Source organism: Anopheles arabiensis, chromosome 2, assembly GCF_016920715.1.
Source record: "Anopheles arabiensis isolate DONGOLA chromosome 2, AaraD3, whole genome shotgun sequence".
In the NCBI taxonomy this organism is placed as follows: Eukaryota; Metazoa; Arthropoda; class Insecta; order Diptera; family Culicidae; genus Anopheles; species Anopheles arabiensis.
The window spans coordinates 3,027,795-3,046,119 of NC_053517.1; the positions used below are offsets into that span (position 1 = coordinate 3,027,795).

Consider the following 18,325-nt stretch of genomic DNA (forward strand, 5'->3'; position numbering starts at 1 on the left):
TCGAGTCACGGGACGGACCGACAGACAGACAGGGCGGGCAGCTGGCTATCGTTTTCCCGACGCTTTTGTTATGTTCTTTTCATGCGGTTGCGTTTAGCCTGCGCAGCTGGAAGGAAAATTGTGTGTGGTGTGCGGTTGGTTGCTGCTGATGGGGGCGCTTTAGTATCAGCCGCTAGGCGAGAGGGATGTGTGGTGAGATAAAGATGTTTTTGGAAAAATAAGGTAATACTGTTGTGCAAGTGTTTTTGCACACTTGTCATGTAAGCTTCCATAGGGAACTGAATGATTCTGATAAGCTTACAAATTCATATCAATTAAAGGTTTTTTATGGGTTTTAATTTGAATGTATCAGATTTAATATAATTAGACAATTATAAAAAAACTGTGAAATCAAAAAATATTCAATATGATATCAAAAAAAAAATCATTCTATAAATAACATGCGAATGCCTTTTTGTGCAAATGTTTTTTCTTGTGGCGAAATGATTAGACATGGTCTCATAACGCCATAAACATATAACGATTTAACTTAACCATTGCCTCTGAAGTAGCAACCGGTTTTTATTATATCGGCAAAATAGGGACACTGTGTGCGTCAATTCGCTTTAAATGCGATTGATATATGAATCTCATGATTTGAAAATCCGTCTCATTAACATTTACAACCCTTACGGCCTCAAGATTAGCCCGTATGGCTGGGCGACCAAACGCTGCTAATTGGATTGTATCGTCTCGAGGACGTCTGGAGTGTTCGATTAGCATGAATGTGTTTCATTAAACCCCCACCACCCCGTACGCAGCCGCCGGGTGAGGTTCGACCATTTTTCTCGATATTTCCTTCCAATCTCTTGATGGTTGCGCAATCTACATTCCACGAATTCTTCTGAAGATGCTTTGTATGTATCCGGTTTTTAAGTCGTGTCCTGCATCTACGATGAATGAAACGTTCCACGACCAGTTCAGCAATCCATTTCCGATTCCATATTCATAAGCCCGGGCAGATGGCGCTGCTCCGCGTTTGGAACTGGGTTTAAATTATTCATGCTGCTGTTATCCGATTGATTATCATCATTTTATTCTGCTGAAGTGTTCGTTTCCTTGGTGTCTGGTGTCAAATGTTTCCTTTTATAATATCGAGTCTATCCATTTTACAACGTGCATCACAAGTACAATTAAAAGAGGAAGCAAAACAATACATATGTTAAATAAGTGTTCTCTGTTCGTTTGCATTTCGCTCGCTAGCGCTCTCGTTGTAGAATATTCACGTTTGAGTTTACAGGTACATCACTTCAGGTACTTCAAACGACACTTCTTGGTAAAGAAAGAGATGATACTGTATTTCGGATGATGCTGTTGCTCTCCTCCACCTCGACCAAAAGCTGTTAAAAGCAGATTAACAGTGATTGAGTGTAAAAATGCAAATGACACACACACCCTCCCAACGTGCTTGTCAGAGTTCCGTGATTAGCATTAATTTACATGTTTCGCGTTTCAGTCACGTGGAGGCTAGATCCTTTTTGTGTGATTGTATTGTGCAAATTTTGTTCACTCTAGTTCTCGGATATTTAATTTACGTTGCAAATTTCAAATTTATGCAAACAGAGCGCAATGTTACTACGTTTTTCGGTGTGACGATATTATTGTTAGAAGGTCGTTTGTAGCTACAACAATGGCATGAATGTGGCTAGGCTCTACTTTATGCGATTGCGCGCCGTAACTTAGTGTGCGCGCCCCCCGGTAAACAATACAGTTTTGTTTATGTTTGGCTGACTTTGGATGGTGTATTTACAGCCTTTGGCCGTGTCTCTGCCGCTCGGCTGGAACACTTTTTATGTATGTGGTTATGCTTTCGACGCGTTGTTCATAAAAGCGAATTTATGGATTGCTTGTGGAGAGTTTCATGGAGTTCTCGAATGGCACCACGGAATGCAACCTGTGCGCCCGGTCGTCACCACCGGTCGTGGGTTTTGCTCAAGGTAGTGAAATTCAATTTCGAAGCCTGTCGAGAATCCTTGAACGAGTCGTGTATGTATGGACGATTGTGTTGCTTTGTGCGGAAACCGTCGACGAGGGATTTATGTTGCCGGTTATATTGCCCGCAGCTTGCCCCCGGCGCTCACGTAATGCTAATAGGACGGGATGGGCCCGGACGTTAATGTTTTAAGATACTTATTCCGGTGCTTTTACTGTAGATTTTATTTTACGACGGCGATGCTGTGTAGATTACCATTTTTTATTAGCCGTTGCGTTTAGGTTGCGTTCCGAACCGTACGCGTTTGTTCGTAACGATGGTTGGTTTGGAAAAGTGTTTGGAACTTTCAAAATTTCTTCACAGAACTGTCATTTATTTGCAAATCTTTTTCGAGTTTTGATTGCTATTTCTCAACATTAGCCATTTTAAGTATTGCTTTCATTTCCGAGAAATGCTTTAATCTAATCCTTTGGCATCATTTGAAATGAATGATGAAGGAGGGATTAAATGGATTGCAAAGAACAGAGAGAAAAAACAGCTTTGGAGGGGATGATTCATGGTGTGAGGGGAACAACCAGCCGGTTGTTATTTTTCATTAATTCATTCTGCTCCTGCTGCCTGCCCGGCGAGATGGTTAGGTGGAAAGAAAACAGACGTACCGTGTAGCTGTCTGACATAATTTACCGACTTATGCTAGCCGTTCGCTGTGGCTAGCACAGATAGTAGCGGTCATGGCGAATGAAGGGGCTTTATAGAAAGAGAGCTAATAAAAAGATTTGAAGTGGGGTTGGTTTTATCCTTATACATTACGTTTCTATTATTTCTAGGAGAGATGAACATAACAAAATTTTAGTACTTCTACTACACAAAGGTGAAACAGTACCAAAAACATTTGCTCTTCACTCCCGACTATATCCGGTTGTCATAATAATTTCTGGTTCAGCTGAAATACATTGCTTAATATTTTATTTATTGAATAATTTAAAGGCTAACTAGTAAAACCTCTTCTTCCCTCCGCATTGTGTCCCGATGGAGGAGCGCGTTCCATCATCACGGTTCGCCATCACAGCCGCGCCACCATCGAGCGACTCCAACAACTGGGCCAATTTAAAATGATAGCTTTTGGTGTGCTTGCCCCAATCAGCGGAAGGATGAATTATTTATTTATGGTACACAGAATGAATTATTTATATTCCGTTGGTGAATTTATTTATCCTGGCTCAAAGCTAACGCGCGGGGGATTTGAATTGCTACGAGCGTGTTGCGTTCGGCTGCCCCCCGCTACTGTGCCTGCATAGCCTTTGGAATGGCAGTTGTGTTTGGAAGCTGAGAGTTGGTTGTTAAAAGGAGCTAAAACAAGGAGAAATCCAGCAGCATGGGAACTATTTTGCTTTAAAAAATGTGTTTTGCAAGTCTGTTTTTGTCCCAATTCTAGCTGTGTTTCTACTAAAGCTCTGAAAATTGGTAAAGACTACTATTTAAACAAGACATTGAAATTCCTCACGTGTCACATGCTGCATAAAATCCATCCTGCCCCAAGGTTAGCGCATGGTAATTCTCTTCACGGAGTGCCATGGGAGCTACGAACATAACATGCTGTGTTATGTCACTAATCTCGGTCGTTAATCGGAAAAGAAAGGGTGAGGGCTTTCCAAAACACACACACAGATACCAAATCTGTTTGTTGTCGTGCCTTGACAGCTCGAGGGAACGTGATCCGGTCACGGAAAAAACGAGTTTGTTTTGGAAGGTTCAGAAGAAGCTGGTTGAGGTATTAGTGTGTTTGATTGATGTGTTGTGCAGGTTTATAATCTCAACGAACCATCAAGCTTTTGCACAGCAAGGGTTTTTGGGGCAGTTGTAGTAGGGAAGAAGAAACATTTTGTTGTTTTGTTGTGTTGCTTCGTAGATCAAATAAAAAAAAAGAGGAAAGAAAACGTCAATATTGCCCTGTTGCCATCGTGTGCTCACCGACGCGCTGAAAATGGCAACGCTGCAATGGCGCTCTTGTTAAGGCAACGTTTGTATAGCAAAGGGGAAGAATGCCCTGTTGACAATGTTCATAGCGATGCTTGAAACACGGCAACGTTGCTATGATAATTCTTAGGGTGTGTGTGGGATGTCTCTGTTCAACTCCAATTGGCCTCCTCAGTGTGAGGAAGCGAAAGGCACTGGAGGAGCAAACTCTCACATCTTGTGCTGTGTAGTCGCTCATAATATCTTTCGATTTTACCCCATTTTACACCCCCGTCGTGTGAGATTACGAAACGTCAAATAACACTGCGCCAACGTTTGAAAGATGCGCCAACAAACGGGAAGTGCGGGAAGAAGCGCAGGGGGATGATGGATGGGAGGGCACCTTCTTCTGCTGCCCACGGAATCGCATCCGGTCACGCCGGAAACCTCTGTGCTATGCAGGTGATGCTGCGCCATGTGTTTGAAACGTTCGAACACACACGCACACTAAAAACCACAAAAAAAAGGAACACTTCTCGCTTTCGAGGTTAATGCTTGTCATTTATTATTATGGCTAGGGTTATTTATTTTTACGTTTTGCTTTTTTCTCTTTTGCTGGGCTGCTGTGTGCGTTTTCGGCTGCGGTCGATTTTCCTTCGCCACTCGTCTATTCTGTGCCGTCACCTTGAAATGACATTAGAAAGGAAAACAAATTGACAGTTCCCGTTGGACAGAATGTCACTCCCCCGTGTGGCGTTATTAGGGTGAGATTGACTCCCAGTTGTCGGCCTTCCGGTTCGAAATGTTGCGTTCTTAAAGAATAGTTGATGGTCGTTGTTGTCTACAAAGCATTTGGTTTTAAATTTCAACCATTTCAAATGCAAAAATGATTCGTATTCTATTTTGAATTTCCCGGAATGGTTGGTTAAGGATTCGTAGAAACAAACGAATAACGCGTTCGCGCTCTGTTCCTTTAGTTTTCAATTCAAATGCAGTGACAGTCGGCTGCCATTCCATTTCTGCAATGATTGACAACTGAAAGTTCTCTAATAAAAGCTCGAGCTATGTTTGTGATGTTCCTGGAACAATGATTTCCAGCAGAGGATGCAGACACAGATGTTGCTGCTGCTTCCCGTCGATGAATATGTTTGGAGTGGTGTGGTGTAATCAAATCCGAGAATGGGAGGTGGGCGATGAAGATAATAACAAATGTAACATGTCGTGCGGACGGACATTTAGCAGAGAAATTCTATCCTATTTCCCTTTTCCCCAAACCGTTGGTGCTGTAAAGCAGTGCAAATTAGTCTCCCTTTATCTGGCTCGGGGAAGATATGTTACATAGGACGGACTGGACGTTCAAAATGGTTGCTTCATGAAGCCATACAAAACGTTCGGTAGTTGGAAGAGAAGCACAATGATGGCGGGAATTAAATGCCTTTTTACACACCAAGGTTGCCTATACTCATGCTTTATGTGTTTTTTTTTCATTTTCTTTTGTAGATGGCAAATTAAAGCTTCGCCCTCACAATGGAACGTTATTTTCAATTAATTTCAGTTTTCTTTGGCATGAAACAGTAGAGTGAAAGGTGTGTTAACTTTAATTAAAGGGTCTTTGTGTGGATGCTGTGATTTGTTCATGTGATTCTCTCATTCATTGAGAAAGTCTTTTGTCGCTGCAATGAGTCGCTGTAACTCTTGTAAAGGATACATTTAAGGTTAATCTGTCTGTAAATGGATAAATCTTTAGAAACTATCAAACCCCGTGTTACATTACGGTTCGAAGCGAGCGTCAGAATTAGTTCAATAATTGATTGATATGAATGGTTCAAAGAACGGAAGGTTTAGTTGATAATTAAATTGAACGCTGATTTCATTAAAATTGCTCACACTTGTGTGCCACCCCGCTTCTTTATTGGCTTCCATTTATCTCCATCTTGGGCATTTCCTTTCGCTGACTCGCTCGCCCGATTCGACATTCATCCTTTCGCGAATGGATTCAGAAGAAGCAGCAGCAGCAGCAGCGGCATCATCACATTTCGATTTAATCGCGCAACCGAGGGGGGGCTAGACGATGAATTGATTACGCTATTCATCGAGGCGTAAAATGCCGCTGCCGTTGTTGTTATGCAAACGTTCATCATGGTCCGGAGAGCAGCTTTATAAAATTTCTCTCTGAAATCTCCATAATCCGGTTATTTATGGCACACGGTGGTGAAGGCTTGTGAGAAAAGAAGTGCCGCCCCACATGCGAAATAAAAGGATTCGACCGACCGAAGATCTTTGCCGACGGTACGGTGCCCCGGCAAAAGACGAATGATAATGCCCCGGTGTGTGTACCGGTATTCCGGCTTTTCAAAACTGGGATACAGCAGCGCCCTTATTTTTTCACTCTCAATGCGCGAAGCTCGTTGCTCCTTTCGGGGTTTCTGGATCTCCCTTTGCACAAAGCGCGGTGCATACCACACCATCTCTCGTGTGTGTGTTGGTAGTGAGTAATGTCATGTCTTTCAATTACGAATTCATTTCATTTAAACTTCTTCGCCCCCGAAAGCCTCACCGCAGCAGCAGGAGAAAATCCATCCGCTGCAATGAATAAAATAAAGAAAGCAATGCTCCTTCCGAGTGTCTTGCGCGTACGGTCGGTACCGCTGAATGTTTTATTTAAACTTTAACTGGTGCCTTACCTCCAAAAGACACACCACGCCGGTTGAAGGATCAAGTTGTGTGTGCAGTGTTTGTTGCGTAAATATTGCCTCCGCAATTCCGCACCACAACACCGGTCGGTTTGCGAGAGATCCTTGCGAGATTATCCTGCTTCGCGAAGAAGAGGGACAGACAGAGCGTAACGAGATGTTTTTGTGCCTTCTTTTGTGAAGAAATTCTTGAAGCAAAAGTTAGCTTTTCGGTACGAATTGTTCTGCCTATTTGGTATCTTTCGGTTTCGGTGTCTCATTTTTGTGAGTCGTTTTGACGGGAGCCGGAGGGGAAAAAGTTAATAAAAAACAAACTTTCTCATAGTCAAACTTTTCTGCCGAGGGAGCACACAAGTATGCGCAAAGCTTGCAAATTATGGAGTGAAACTTTTGCACAATTGGAATGTGTATTTCTTTGTAGAAAATTTTGCAGACATTGTTCCAGCAAAACATGGAACAATAATGTGAACTTTTCTAGAGAGTAGAAGAGCGAGAATTTTTGCAGAAATTGGGTTTGTTATATGGAGAAAGTGCTATTAATTACATTTTGATCATTTTCCCGGAACACAGACAATGGGGAAAGCATCTCGGTTTGTTGGAATTGTTTCGAAGCCAATTATAAAACAATCTGGTGGTTTGCTGCCTAGAAAACCAAAACTTTTTGTGGCATACGGAACATTACATGCAACAACACACACCATTCAATAGTTCCCCAATTTACCTTAATTTTCATATTATAAATATATCTTTCATAGTGAATGATCATATCTTATCATATCTCGTAGAATATATATGTAGGGTAGGGAAAATGTCGTCCCACATGTTTCTTCAGATGCAGATCTTCCTGTTTTGGAATGCTCTCAAATAGCGGCTTTTTATTTGTCTTTCTCCTACGTAAGTGTTTCTCCTCCTACGTGAATGTCTCGGAAAGCAGTCGACCGACCAACCTGCTGATCTTACCTACGCCGCAAATATAGGGTTTTGTCAATAAGGCAAGGTCCTGTGTTTGTATATGGTAGGTCGTGGTCGTATTTCACGCGGGGGACTGCTACACAAGAGCTAGTGCAAACATCATATCCACTGGACACAAGCAGCACGTGTCGTTTTCTAGCTAAAATAGGAAGATAAATTGAACGAACGATCACAGATACATTACGATCTTGTAGATTCTTTACCCAATGCTGGCTATTGTGCACCAGAATTGGGGAGTTCAAATCTTATCAACTGCTCCACCGCTTCTCGAGATGTTGAACAACATATATGGATGTTAGGATAATCCTATCAGTAGCGGTTATTAATCAATAGGACCTCCAAGACCTCCAAGTCTAGTATTTGTAACCGAAAATCGTTCAAGATCATCTTCTCCGTCATCCGTTGCGTGTCTGTCGTTACAACTGAAATAGAAACGCCCCCAAACCATCCAGAACGATCGTGCCGTAACGAACGCCGCGCGAAAGGAAGGAAGTGTCTCGTGCCAGTCGCGTGGGATATGATTTTGTGTCCAAATTTGCTCTGCAGTTGCTGCGGTGGCCTCTCGTGAGATCATGTGTGTTGTGCAAAACAGAAACAAACTCCGACCCATTACGTGCGTAATCTCGCTCTTGTAATCGCTCGGTTTTTATTTTGGAACAACACTCTAAAGTGTGTTTTGGAGTGTGTTGCGCGTGCGTTGTTCTTGGACGTGATTTGGCTAAAAGTTTGGCAGCAGCGCTGTGTGTCTGTATATACCCCGTGGCCAATTTGTCATCCTCCTCCGAGCGTCTGTTGGTTGGAGTTGTTACACTTTATTGCTAGAAGTTTATTAGTCATTTGTCTCGTAAAAGAACTCAACTTGCATGGGAGGATGTGGTTGTGCTGCGCACCCACGGGAAATTAAGCGCATTTGCGTGGACGATCACGATCGGTGTGACAACCTGTCTTTTTTGTAGCACAGTAGTAGGACGTGAAGTGAATAATTTTTTTTTTTGAAAAAGTAACAGCAGACACTCTTAACTGTATGCATTAGACACAAAGTTTGAAGTTAAAGCGGCTGAGATGCGCAAAAAACAGTCATGATTTCGCCAATATGCTGTTGCGCCGCTGATCGGATTGTGTGTTTAGCGTCATTATTCAAGCTTGATTATCTCTCATGAATATTGTAATTAAACTGCAACGTGCTAACCACATCGAATGTGCACGTGAAGTGAATGAACCTTTGTAGCACGGCAGCAAGGCGTTGGGGCCTAATACGCCTTAACCTTCCCACATTAGTATGCAGCGTATTTTTGCTTGCTAAAAGGAGAGTTGACATTTGACTATACGCGCACTGTTTGCTTTCGTTTTGGACCGGTGGTACATTCAAGATCAACCCACAGCACGACACTCTCAATGCCCCGGTGGCCCCTTTGTGTGTGTGTGTTTGGTAGTCACAGGTGCATTATAGGTGTGAGACAGCGAATGATGGTTGGAAGCTGTCGTATTTGATCTGATCGTTCATAGTTGATGTTTCTCAAAATGTCAAAAAGAGCTGTTTACTCACTTTCTTGGCAGTGGCTCTGGCTGACGTTGGATGCTGTTTGATTGGGCTGAGCTGCGTGGACGTGGGTCGGAAGTAACATATTCTTCTGTATGCAAATCTATCGGCGTGCTGCAGAAAGGGAATCGATGTCGACGAGAGTTCTCTCAAAGGAGCGAACGTTTTTGTGACTTTTTTGTTTGTTTCTTCCCAACAATTCGTGCAGCGTCGCTTGGATTGAAACGACAAGTAATAAAAAAAATAGATGGAGGATTGATTAAGATGAATGAAGATTGATGAACCTGTTCGAGTGGCAATTGTTCATTGTGTGTGAGTTTGAGAATGTCAGAATGCGATGATCGATGAAGAGAGGAAACGCGTAGATTGTTCGGTGGGGGCCACAAAAGGGCAATGGTTTGTGCACCATCATGCCCCTCTGTAGGGGTGTGTGTGTGTGTGTGTGTCTTGTCGTAAATTAAATTTATTTCTTAAACCACAATCAGAGCTTGCGCATCAATTGTGCGCCGACGGTCACGGTCTCTTTTGGCAGCTGTCACAATGTGCATATATCCTGCTTGTGAGGAGCCATGCACAGCAAAGCAACGCGAGCCATTCAGTTTGCAAAATGTGCTATAAATTTGCCTGACCTTAAAATCACTTATAAATAACCTAAATTTATGCATCCCACTTTCACGTGCTCGTGAAAGTTGGTCCGCCCCCCACCCCAAGCTCGTTGAGCATGGGAGGAGAAACACTGTTTTTTTACCTACAATAAAAGTGTGCATTATTATCTCCTCTCTCTCTCTCTCTCCCTCGATTTTTTTAAATGCATCTTTGCGTCTTCATAACTGCTAATTCTTCTTCCTTTTCGAGCTGTTGCATCCCCCACGCTGACGGTGGCGGCGGCGCGGTACGGTTGAGTAGAAACACGTGCTGTGCGCGACCGCCACCAACCAACCGTCTTTTGCTGCGACGTTGCCAAACTTTCAGCCGCGCTCTCTCCATCACTTACTCACCAAGCGGACAAGAGCAGCGTTTGAAAATAGACGCACACAAACACACACGTAGGAATGGCGGAATGTTGCGATGTGTGGGTTTTTTTCTCTCTTCTGTTTTATTTACCGTGGGCTGATTAACTTTTACGACATTACGTACGAACTAACCCACACACACACACTCACGTTGCGGGTCCAGGAGTAGTTGCTTTGTGGACCGATCGAAAAGAAGTAAACACACTAAAAACAAACACTTTCTCTATCTTTTCTTCTTTTTTTTTTGCTGCTTAAATTAATCCTGCCCGTATCGGAAGCTTTGACCCAGGCGGCTGGTTGGCCCCTGGCAGCCGTCAGCCCGCGGGGAATATTTTTTAATGTTTAATCAGCTATCATGATGTACCCCTTATCTTATCGCGCTTGTTTATGGTAGCTTTACCACCGACCGAGCGGTTGGGGAGGGGGGGGGGGGGTGGCAAAGGTCTGCCAGAGTTTGGAAGCGAATCGAAGGAAAAACAAGCAAAAGTGTGAGAAGAGGTTGATCTTTTACCATCGAACAAAAATAAGCATTGATGTTATCAGAGTCAGCCTTTTGGTGCACGGAACACCGGGGAGGACACAAAAAGAGCTTTTGTTGACTTTCTATAGCTGAGAAATGATGTTAAGGATATTTAATTTGTTGTATTTTAGACACTGTTTGGTTTGATGTCTTTAAACGGTGCGCTGTGTCAATTTTTCAGAGGAAAATAGATGATGAATCATGTCCAGAGGATGGTGAAACATTTAAGCTACTCCTGCCCTACTGACATCCAACACTCCACGCACGACATCGTGTTTAAAATATGGTCATTTTTACAACATTTTTATAAACCTCAAAACAAGCTCATATTACGCTCATTTGTCATACCACACTGAGCAACACCATTTGGTCCTAATTAAGCGCAGTAATTATGCTGCTGATTAATTGTCTCCTTCAGAGCGTTCTAATTGTTTTCTTTGATAGTTTTTCAACCCCTACATGTTGTGCTGCATATTAAAGAACTGGTAACGGTGATAGCCGTGATGATGGCGGCTGGTATTCATCAAAAAAGCTTTCCGCCTTCTTGCTTATAATTACCACTCGTTAGCATACGCAATAACTTGGGTATGAACGAGTTTAAATGCGACTCGCGAGAGGGTTCCGGTTTACCTTTTTTTTAACTTCGCATCATTCATTCAAACTAAATGTGACAATTATTTTTAATAGACTCTGCCGATTGAACCCATTTTCTGACGTGGCTTGCCGCGGTTCGTCCACGTGGGCTTCGTCGTTGTCCCTAGCGGAAAGGGTGACGTGTCCGTACTCAACAGGTTTTTTTTTAGCCGGCCTGTTCTATTTTCAGGATCCGAAGAAACCTCACCACCAGAACGGATATAGTCTTGAGTTGTGGTTTTTCAACCGAATGACAGCTGTAACTATTCCCTTCAATACAAACGAGCGCATGGCGCTGTAGTGGTGTAGGGAGGTAAGGGTTGTGGCGAATTGACCAGGGCTCCAGTACTATACCGTTTGACTTGGCGAAAGGGCGCACAATTGAATTGCAAAAGACAGAGAGCGCACACAGTTTTGTTGGTGCCTTTGTGGCCAAGGTTATAGACGGGGGACTATTTCTAAATGCATTGTGGGCGCTGTGTGTTGTAAGGTTGCCGTGAGCAAAACGATGAATTTGCGAATACAGATACCCTTGGAGGAGTTGCCGAACGTGTTTGCCATCGTGCAAGTGCTTCCGGTACAGTGTGAACCCGCTGGAAAGAGTTCGCTGGGTGCTATCGGTTCGCTAAACATTGAATCAAACTTCTTCTAATTGATTTCTTGCTTATTTTTCCACTCGTTCGTTCCACAGATTGATGAGGCGGAAACGGCAAATGAACCGCCGGCACCGACGAAATGTGTCTGGTGCCAGCAGACGCTCACACCGAACGACCATCCGAAGCTGCTGGAATGTCTGCACAATGCGTGCCACGCGTGCGTGAAGCAGAAGATCACGGAGCTGTCGCACAACTCGCCGCTCGTCTGTCCGGTGTGCAAGATGGAGAGCCGGCTCGAGTACATCATCGACAACGTGTTTCTGAGCGAAACGTCCGCGGCGAGCGGCGAGGACAATCCGGGCAGCGTGGAATCGACCAAGGATCAGATCAAGTGTAGCAGCTGCAGCGACGACGCGAACGCCACCTCGTGGTGTGTGGAGTGTGCGGAGTTCATCTGCGATAGCTGCGTGCAGGCCCACCAGCGGCTGAAGATCACGAAGGAGCACACGATCAAGCCGAAGGAGGCGGCAAACAGTGAGCCGGCGGGCACTAACGGGCTGGCCGGCAAGAACATCATGTGTCACATGCATCCGCAGGTAAGTTTTGGGGTGAATCAAGAATCAAGGTTCACAGGTTCTGAGGACGCAATTCTGGGTTGGGTGTACGTGCCATGCGAAATGTGGTTCGTGCGATTCCAACAACTCGATAGAATGCGTAATGGCCTTCAGGGCTAAACATTTAACAAAGGCATACATTATCTACACCACAAGAGTGGCAACACTTTTGTGGCTGGAAATTGGCCCTTTTCTGGTTGCCGGTTGCGGTGTGGACTAATGCCATCCTTGCATCGTTTGTTGTTTTAGGTTCGCTCGCAACTAACGCCGCTGACGTGTAGGAGTGCGTGCCGCCGAGCTTTTGTGGCACGCTCGGGTCGATGTTGTTGATATTGTAAAACTCCTCGTACTCGTAACAACAATGTTCGACATTGTCGATACACCCTGGACACAGACTCAACACACTTCCGTTCTGGCAGCGTCCCCACCCCGGTCGGTTGGTGTGGTTAGTTTTTCGATGGTTGACGTCTGGTGTGTGCTGTGTTGTGTGTGTACATTGTGTTCGGTTATGGTTCATTAGACCGAGGAGGTCTCTCGGGTTCATTTTGCATCGTGCCATTAGGCGGGGTGGTACATACAATGGATGGATTGTGTGTGTGCAAACTGCAGAATCTTCGCATACATGGATATTGCTGGTTTTGTACCTACATCGAAGATTCGCCAAATACATCGCTTTGCTTTAAACGAGGATAGCAGCCGAATTAAGGGTGGAATGTTTGGTACGTGGTTCCTCAAAACAGAAGCACATATGAGACTCTCTCTAGGCAGTGGTCAAACTGTATCAGTAAGCTTGGAGCACCGTTGCAACATCTTGGGTCATCGTCCACGAGCGCTCATGCCCGATTCAAAAATTAACAACACCACGATAATGAATCATATTTAGCAAACGAACGGACGAAACAAATATCCTCGATAATTAAACTGTGGTGGCGTGATCATCTTATCAGCACGCCCCGTTCACACTTACCCTCCAAACAAACACACCACCAGGGGCAGGATGATGAAAAGCGATTGATTGCATAAAAATCTCCATGACTCAGACGACACTGGCGATCAGATGCGTCAATATTGGTTCGTAGTTGTGTTGCACCCGTTCATCATCATGCATGAGACAATGTTAACGTCGAAAGCTCGTATTATTTGCCGTTTGAAATGCTGCGCTTTCTTCGCTATTCAAACGATCTTGGTTTTTAATAAAGCCTAGCCTGACATTTAGCACACGCCATTTGTGGGACCGATTTGGTGGTACGGCATGATGTAAATGTTCACCAAATTCCTCTCTCTCCCTTGCCTGTTTCGGTATAAAATCGCATTCCCTGTGTTTGTTTTGTTAACGTACGCGCGCAATAGGTGCGGCCAATTGGATTTGTGTGAACGCGCGGGGGGAAATAAATAAACATGCCTGGTGAATAAAGAGCAAAGCGCGCGCGGCGTACACTACATCAGCTTGAAATTACATCCGGGCAAGATTTGGGGTTGTGCTCTCTGTGGAGTGGTCTGAAAATAAAGCAAAAAGTCTGAGCCGGATGAATGGTTTTTAATTCTGCAACCGCAGGGTCTGAGAGAGGTCTGTACACTGAACCACACCCTCCACATGCATTGTTGTCGTAGGCAGTCGTCCTACGACAACATGGCAACGTGGCCTCTCCACAATTCCACCGCTAGATTTGGACGATTCGGTAGATTGATTTAGCCCGCGATAAGAAGAAGGAGCACACAAATACATATTTTCGGTTAGCATCTTTGCCAACTCCGCAACAAAAGTGCTATTATTGCGATCGAATGCTGCTTGTTGTTTATGGCGGAACGCGGTCCTCCAATCGTTGTGTGTGCGTTGATGGATGCAATAAATCAAGCCGTTATTGAAGTCGCTATTAAAAATCTTCCAACCGCCAATCAAACGACCCATTTGCATGAAACGATATCGCTGATTGCCCGAGATTCGTATGTTTATTATTCGCGATCGATGCAATAAGTTGCCGAGTTGTGGGCAAATAGTAGTAGTAGTAGTAGTAGCACAAAGGGCGTGTGTTGTGTGTGTGTGCTTTATTATTATTTGCAATTCGGTGTGCGAAATATGAAACGGTTGCGGCGGGGCCTGATGGTGTTGTTGTTCGTTGAACTCTACGCGCGGCGAACCAAATTGAATATCAAGCGAAAACGATGCTTGTCCGAGGTTTTGTGCACAGAAAGCTTTTACGTTTGTTTGTTGTTTACTATGGTCACCGCCACCACTACTAGTGGTCCTGTGTACTACTGTTTCGCCTGTAATCAAATCGATGATTGATGTTTGAAACGATAAACATCTGTTTTCACTTACAGGGTTTTCCAGGAGGTCTCATAGCCTGGGACACTAATATAGTGGGACACTTAATGTAATAGGAATTGGACTCTATAGAACCCTTCTTGGACAAATCTAATTGGAATGTCCCAAGAAGCCTGTCTGAAAAAGGTGGCATAGTGTATGATTTCCATCATATGAAGTTCACTTCCTAAGAAAGAAGAAGTGTGAAGTGTGTTTCACTTCCTATAAGAAAGAGTGAAGGAAGTGTCCCACAACTATGAGAAGCCCTGGAAAACCCTGTAAAAGGTAGGGCTGGTTGGGGAGTTTATTTGGGCAAGAAGGGCCATTTGGGAAGCGATGAATCTTCTCATGCTTTATTCGGCGTACTTTGAGGAATATTGATAACAGTTTGATTGAAACAGGGAAATCGATTTTGTATTTATTCTCGTTCCATTGAACGCCCCAAAATCTCATGGTTCCAACATTTTCGGTTCAGCTCTTCAGCTCCAGCAGGTTTTTATTATCAATCTCCCAAAGGAGGAGGATGCACCATTTCATTCTTTTTCGTCGTTGCTGCTGCTGCTGCTGCTGCTGCTGGGGAGCCTCTGTGCAATTGCAAATGCGCCAGCTGCGTTATGCTCTCGTTGCAGTATCCCATCTGTAGGCAATGTCCGTTGAACAGCTTAATATGTACGCTGGTGGCACCTGCTGTGTGTGCGCACAGCTTTCGTTGGCGAACGAAGCGAGACCGAAGCAGGAGGAGGAGAGACTACTGTGTGGCCGTGGTTGGCTGGAATAAATTGGATTTCAATGAAATTTATGTGCTACAACAGATGGTACACACACACACACGCGCGCGCACACATACAGATGGTTTGCTGCATAATCCTGGACGCCAATAATCCTTCATGGCTGCTGGATAAGGGCTGCATTTGGCGGCGTTGGGAAGACTGCTCGGTGGCGCTCATGTTAATGCCGTTCTTTCTACTATGGTTTTATAGAGATTCATCAGATTCATGGTTCTCGGACGGGGATGGAGTGTTTGAATAGCGTCGTACGGAGTCGCCGCTGGATTGATAGCGAACCTGACAGTGAAAAGGGGCGGCCACATCTTGTACGACATGGATGCAATGAATCGTAAAGAAACGGGGATGGTGCTGGAACAAAGTGGAACGAATGGGAAATGATACTAAATTCATTATTGCCTTTTTATGTGTTCGCTCTTTGGAGTTTGGATTGCAGTTCTAGCTAAATTTTGGATGAACGTTCTCAAATGGAGAAAGAAGAGTGTCACCCATGGTGTGTGATTTTAACAAGATATCCGACATCGATATATGCTCCTCCACCTTGTCGGTTGAAACGTGTAACAAATGCACGTTAATTGCAATGAGAGCACGAGCCGACACGTTGCCGGTTTGTGACATTTCTGCCATAAATAGTTGGCTGCCCTCGAACACAGCTGCCGGTCTGCCTGCAAGACGTGATTTCGGAAAAGGAAACATTCTGAAACAGACAGCTGCAGCTCATTATGTGCAGCAACCGGGCTCTCGGCAACGTTGCCATTTTGTACCGCTTGCCCTGGTTGTTGGGCGTGACATTTCAAGGCCTCATGGTGCACTATGTCCACCTGTTCGATGCGTTTCGTGTATTTATTTGAACGACATTCATGTACTTTTTCATGTTTTTGTGAAGAATGTGTAAGATTTTCTCTCTCATTTGTTTCCCTTGTTTCTTTCCACAGGAAAAACTGTCCCTCTACTGTGAGACGTGCGATCGGTTGACCTGTCGCGACTGTCAGCTGCTCGACCATCGGGATCACAAGTACAAGTTTGCCAACGAAATTGCCAGCGAAACGCGCAGCAGCCTTAGCGGGCTGCTGAGCGAGATCAGCTACAAGAAGGTGCTGCTGTCGAGCGCCATGAAGGTGATTGACGATCGGCAGGCGCAGATCACAGAGAAGAAGAAAGAACTGTCCAAAGAGATCGCCGATCTGGTGGTGAAGCTGACGAATGCAGTCAACGCTCGCGGCAAGCAGTTGGTGTATCGGCTAAATCAGGTATGTTGTGGAGCGGCCACCCTGTTGTGGTTCGAACAAAAGAGACTAATCAATCCCCTGTTCCTTGGTTTCAGGTCTGCGACAACAAGCTTCAAGTATTGAACGAGAAGAAGGAAGCGCTACAGTTACTCTCCGGACACACGGACCACTGTATCGAGTTTGTGCAGACCGCGCTAGACAAGGGCAGCGACAGTGCCGTGCTGTACAGCAAGAAAACGCTTGCCCGGCATCTGCAGAAGGTGAAAAGTCAACGGGCCGACATACCGAACCCGGAGATACCGGTGCGCGTCCAGCTGTACGCTTCCAATGTAGCCGAGCTACAGTCGAGTATGTATTGCTGTGCCCCATTTCGATAATTGTTTAATTCTATCGTTTCTTCCAGTGGTCTCCCGCATCGGTACAATACTCGTCGATGGCAAGGTATACCCACAGTCTCCCAGCTCTAACAATGTTCCGCCAGGACCACCAGTTCCCGGCCCGGGGCCTGGTCCGTCACCGCAAAACAGAAGCAAACAGCCAAGCCCCAACATTACGCCTCCGTTGCGACCGGGCATGCCCGGTCCGGGTATGACGACCCTTTCCTCCAACGGTCCTGGCGGTCCAGGCGGTCCTGGTGGTGGACCAGGAGGTGGAGGAGGCGGTAGTGGCGGAGGTGGTGGTATGGGAGGAAACTTCTCACAGGTACCGCCTATGTACAATGGCAACGGTGGCGTACCGGTGGGGGCTCCCTTCCCGCCCAACCATCCGATGAGCAGATCATTCCCGCAGGAAAATGGCCCCGGTCCCGGTCCCGGCTATGGTCGGTTCGGTCAAATGGGACCGCCGATGGGTATGCCAACTCAGCAGCACGTTAGCTCCTCTACACATCCACAGAATATGGGTAAGTGGATAAGGTCTGGTCAATACGATGAGCAATACCTTTGCCTTAAATGGAATGGTTAGGGAATGTTTGTAAAGAAAATAACTTGCTACTAGCTTAAATGGATTTATTAGTAACGTACGAACACGACAAAATTCAACTATGCCTGTGTACATACACCTTTCGTATTGCTTTAGTGCACTCTTTCTGATACTTTAATTTGTTGCTAACACACCACGATCATTACATTCACTGATTTCATCTGTTGATTAACCTTTATTTGGATAACTTAGGCGCCCAGAATTAGAAAATGCATTGATGGGCGTGCTCTTTTGTTTGCAGTACTACTAGTCGGTTTATTTTATTTTATTTTATTTTATTTTAGTTAGTTTCTCGGTTATTGGCTACATTTTTGATGGGGGGCTTATTAACGGTTTTTTATTTTCGTTGTTTTCTTTTTCTTCTTCTTTTATTTTCGCCCTAACAACCACCCTCATCGCCCGCCATTGTACGTAATTACTTTCCTATGTGTGTCGGGTGGTTTCCCTTTACCCTTTACGACACGAACGCTGCCTGGTTCAATCAATCATTTCATCATGATTTCTGTACACTTGCTC

General features: G+C 44.8%; 1 protein-coding gene across 1 annotated transcript in view; it reads left to right on the forward strand.

Annotated features, from left to right (window-relative positions):
* Positions 1 to 18,325, forward strand: part of LOC120893414 (E3 ubiquitin-protein ligase TRIM33) — a 39,958-nt gene that overhangs the window by 16,670 nt on the left and 4,963 nt on the right. Inside the window, exons 3-6 of the mRNA XM_040295269.1 lie at positions 11,991 to 12,491; positions 16,535 to 16,849; positions 16,924 to 17,176; positions 17,232 to 17,729. Of these exons, the coding sequence (XP_040151203.1) occupies positions 11,991 to 12,491; positions 16,535 to 16,849; positions 16,924 to 17,176; positions 17,232 to 17,729 (1,567 nt within the window). The remainder of the gene's footprint in view (positions 1 to 11,990; positions 12,492 to 16,534; positions 16,850 to 16,923; positions 17,177 to 17,231; positions 17,730 to 18,325) is intronic.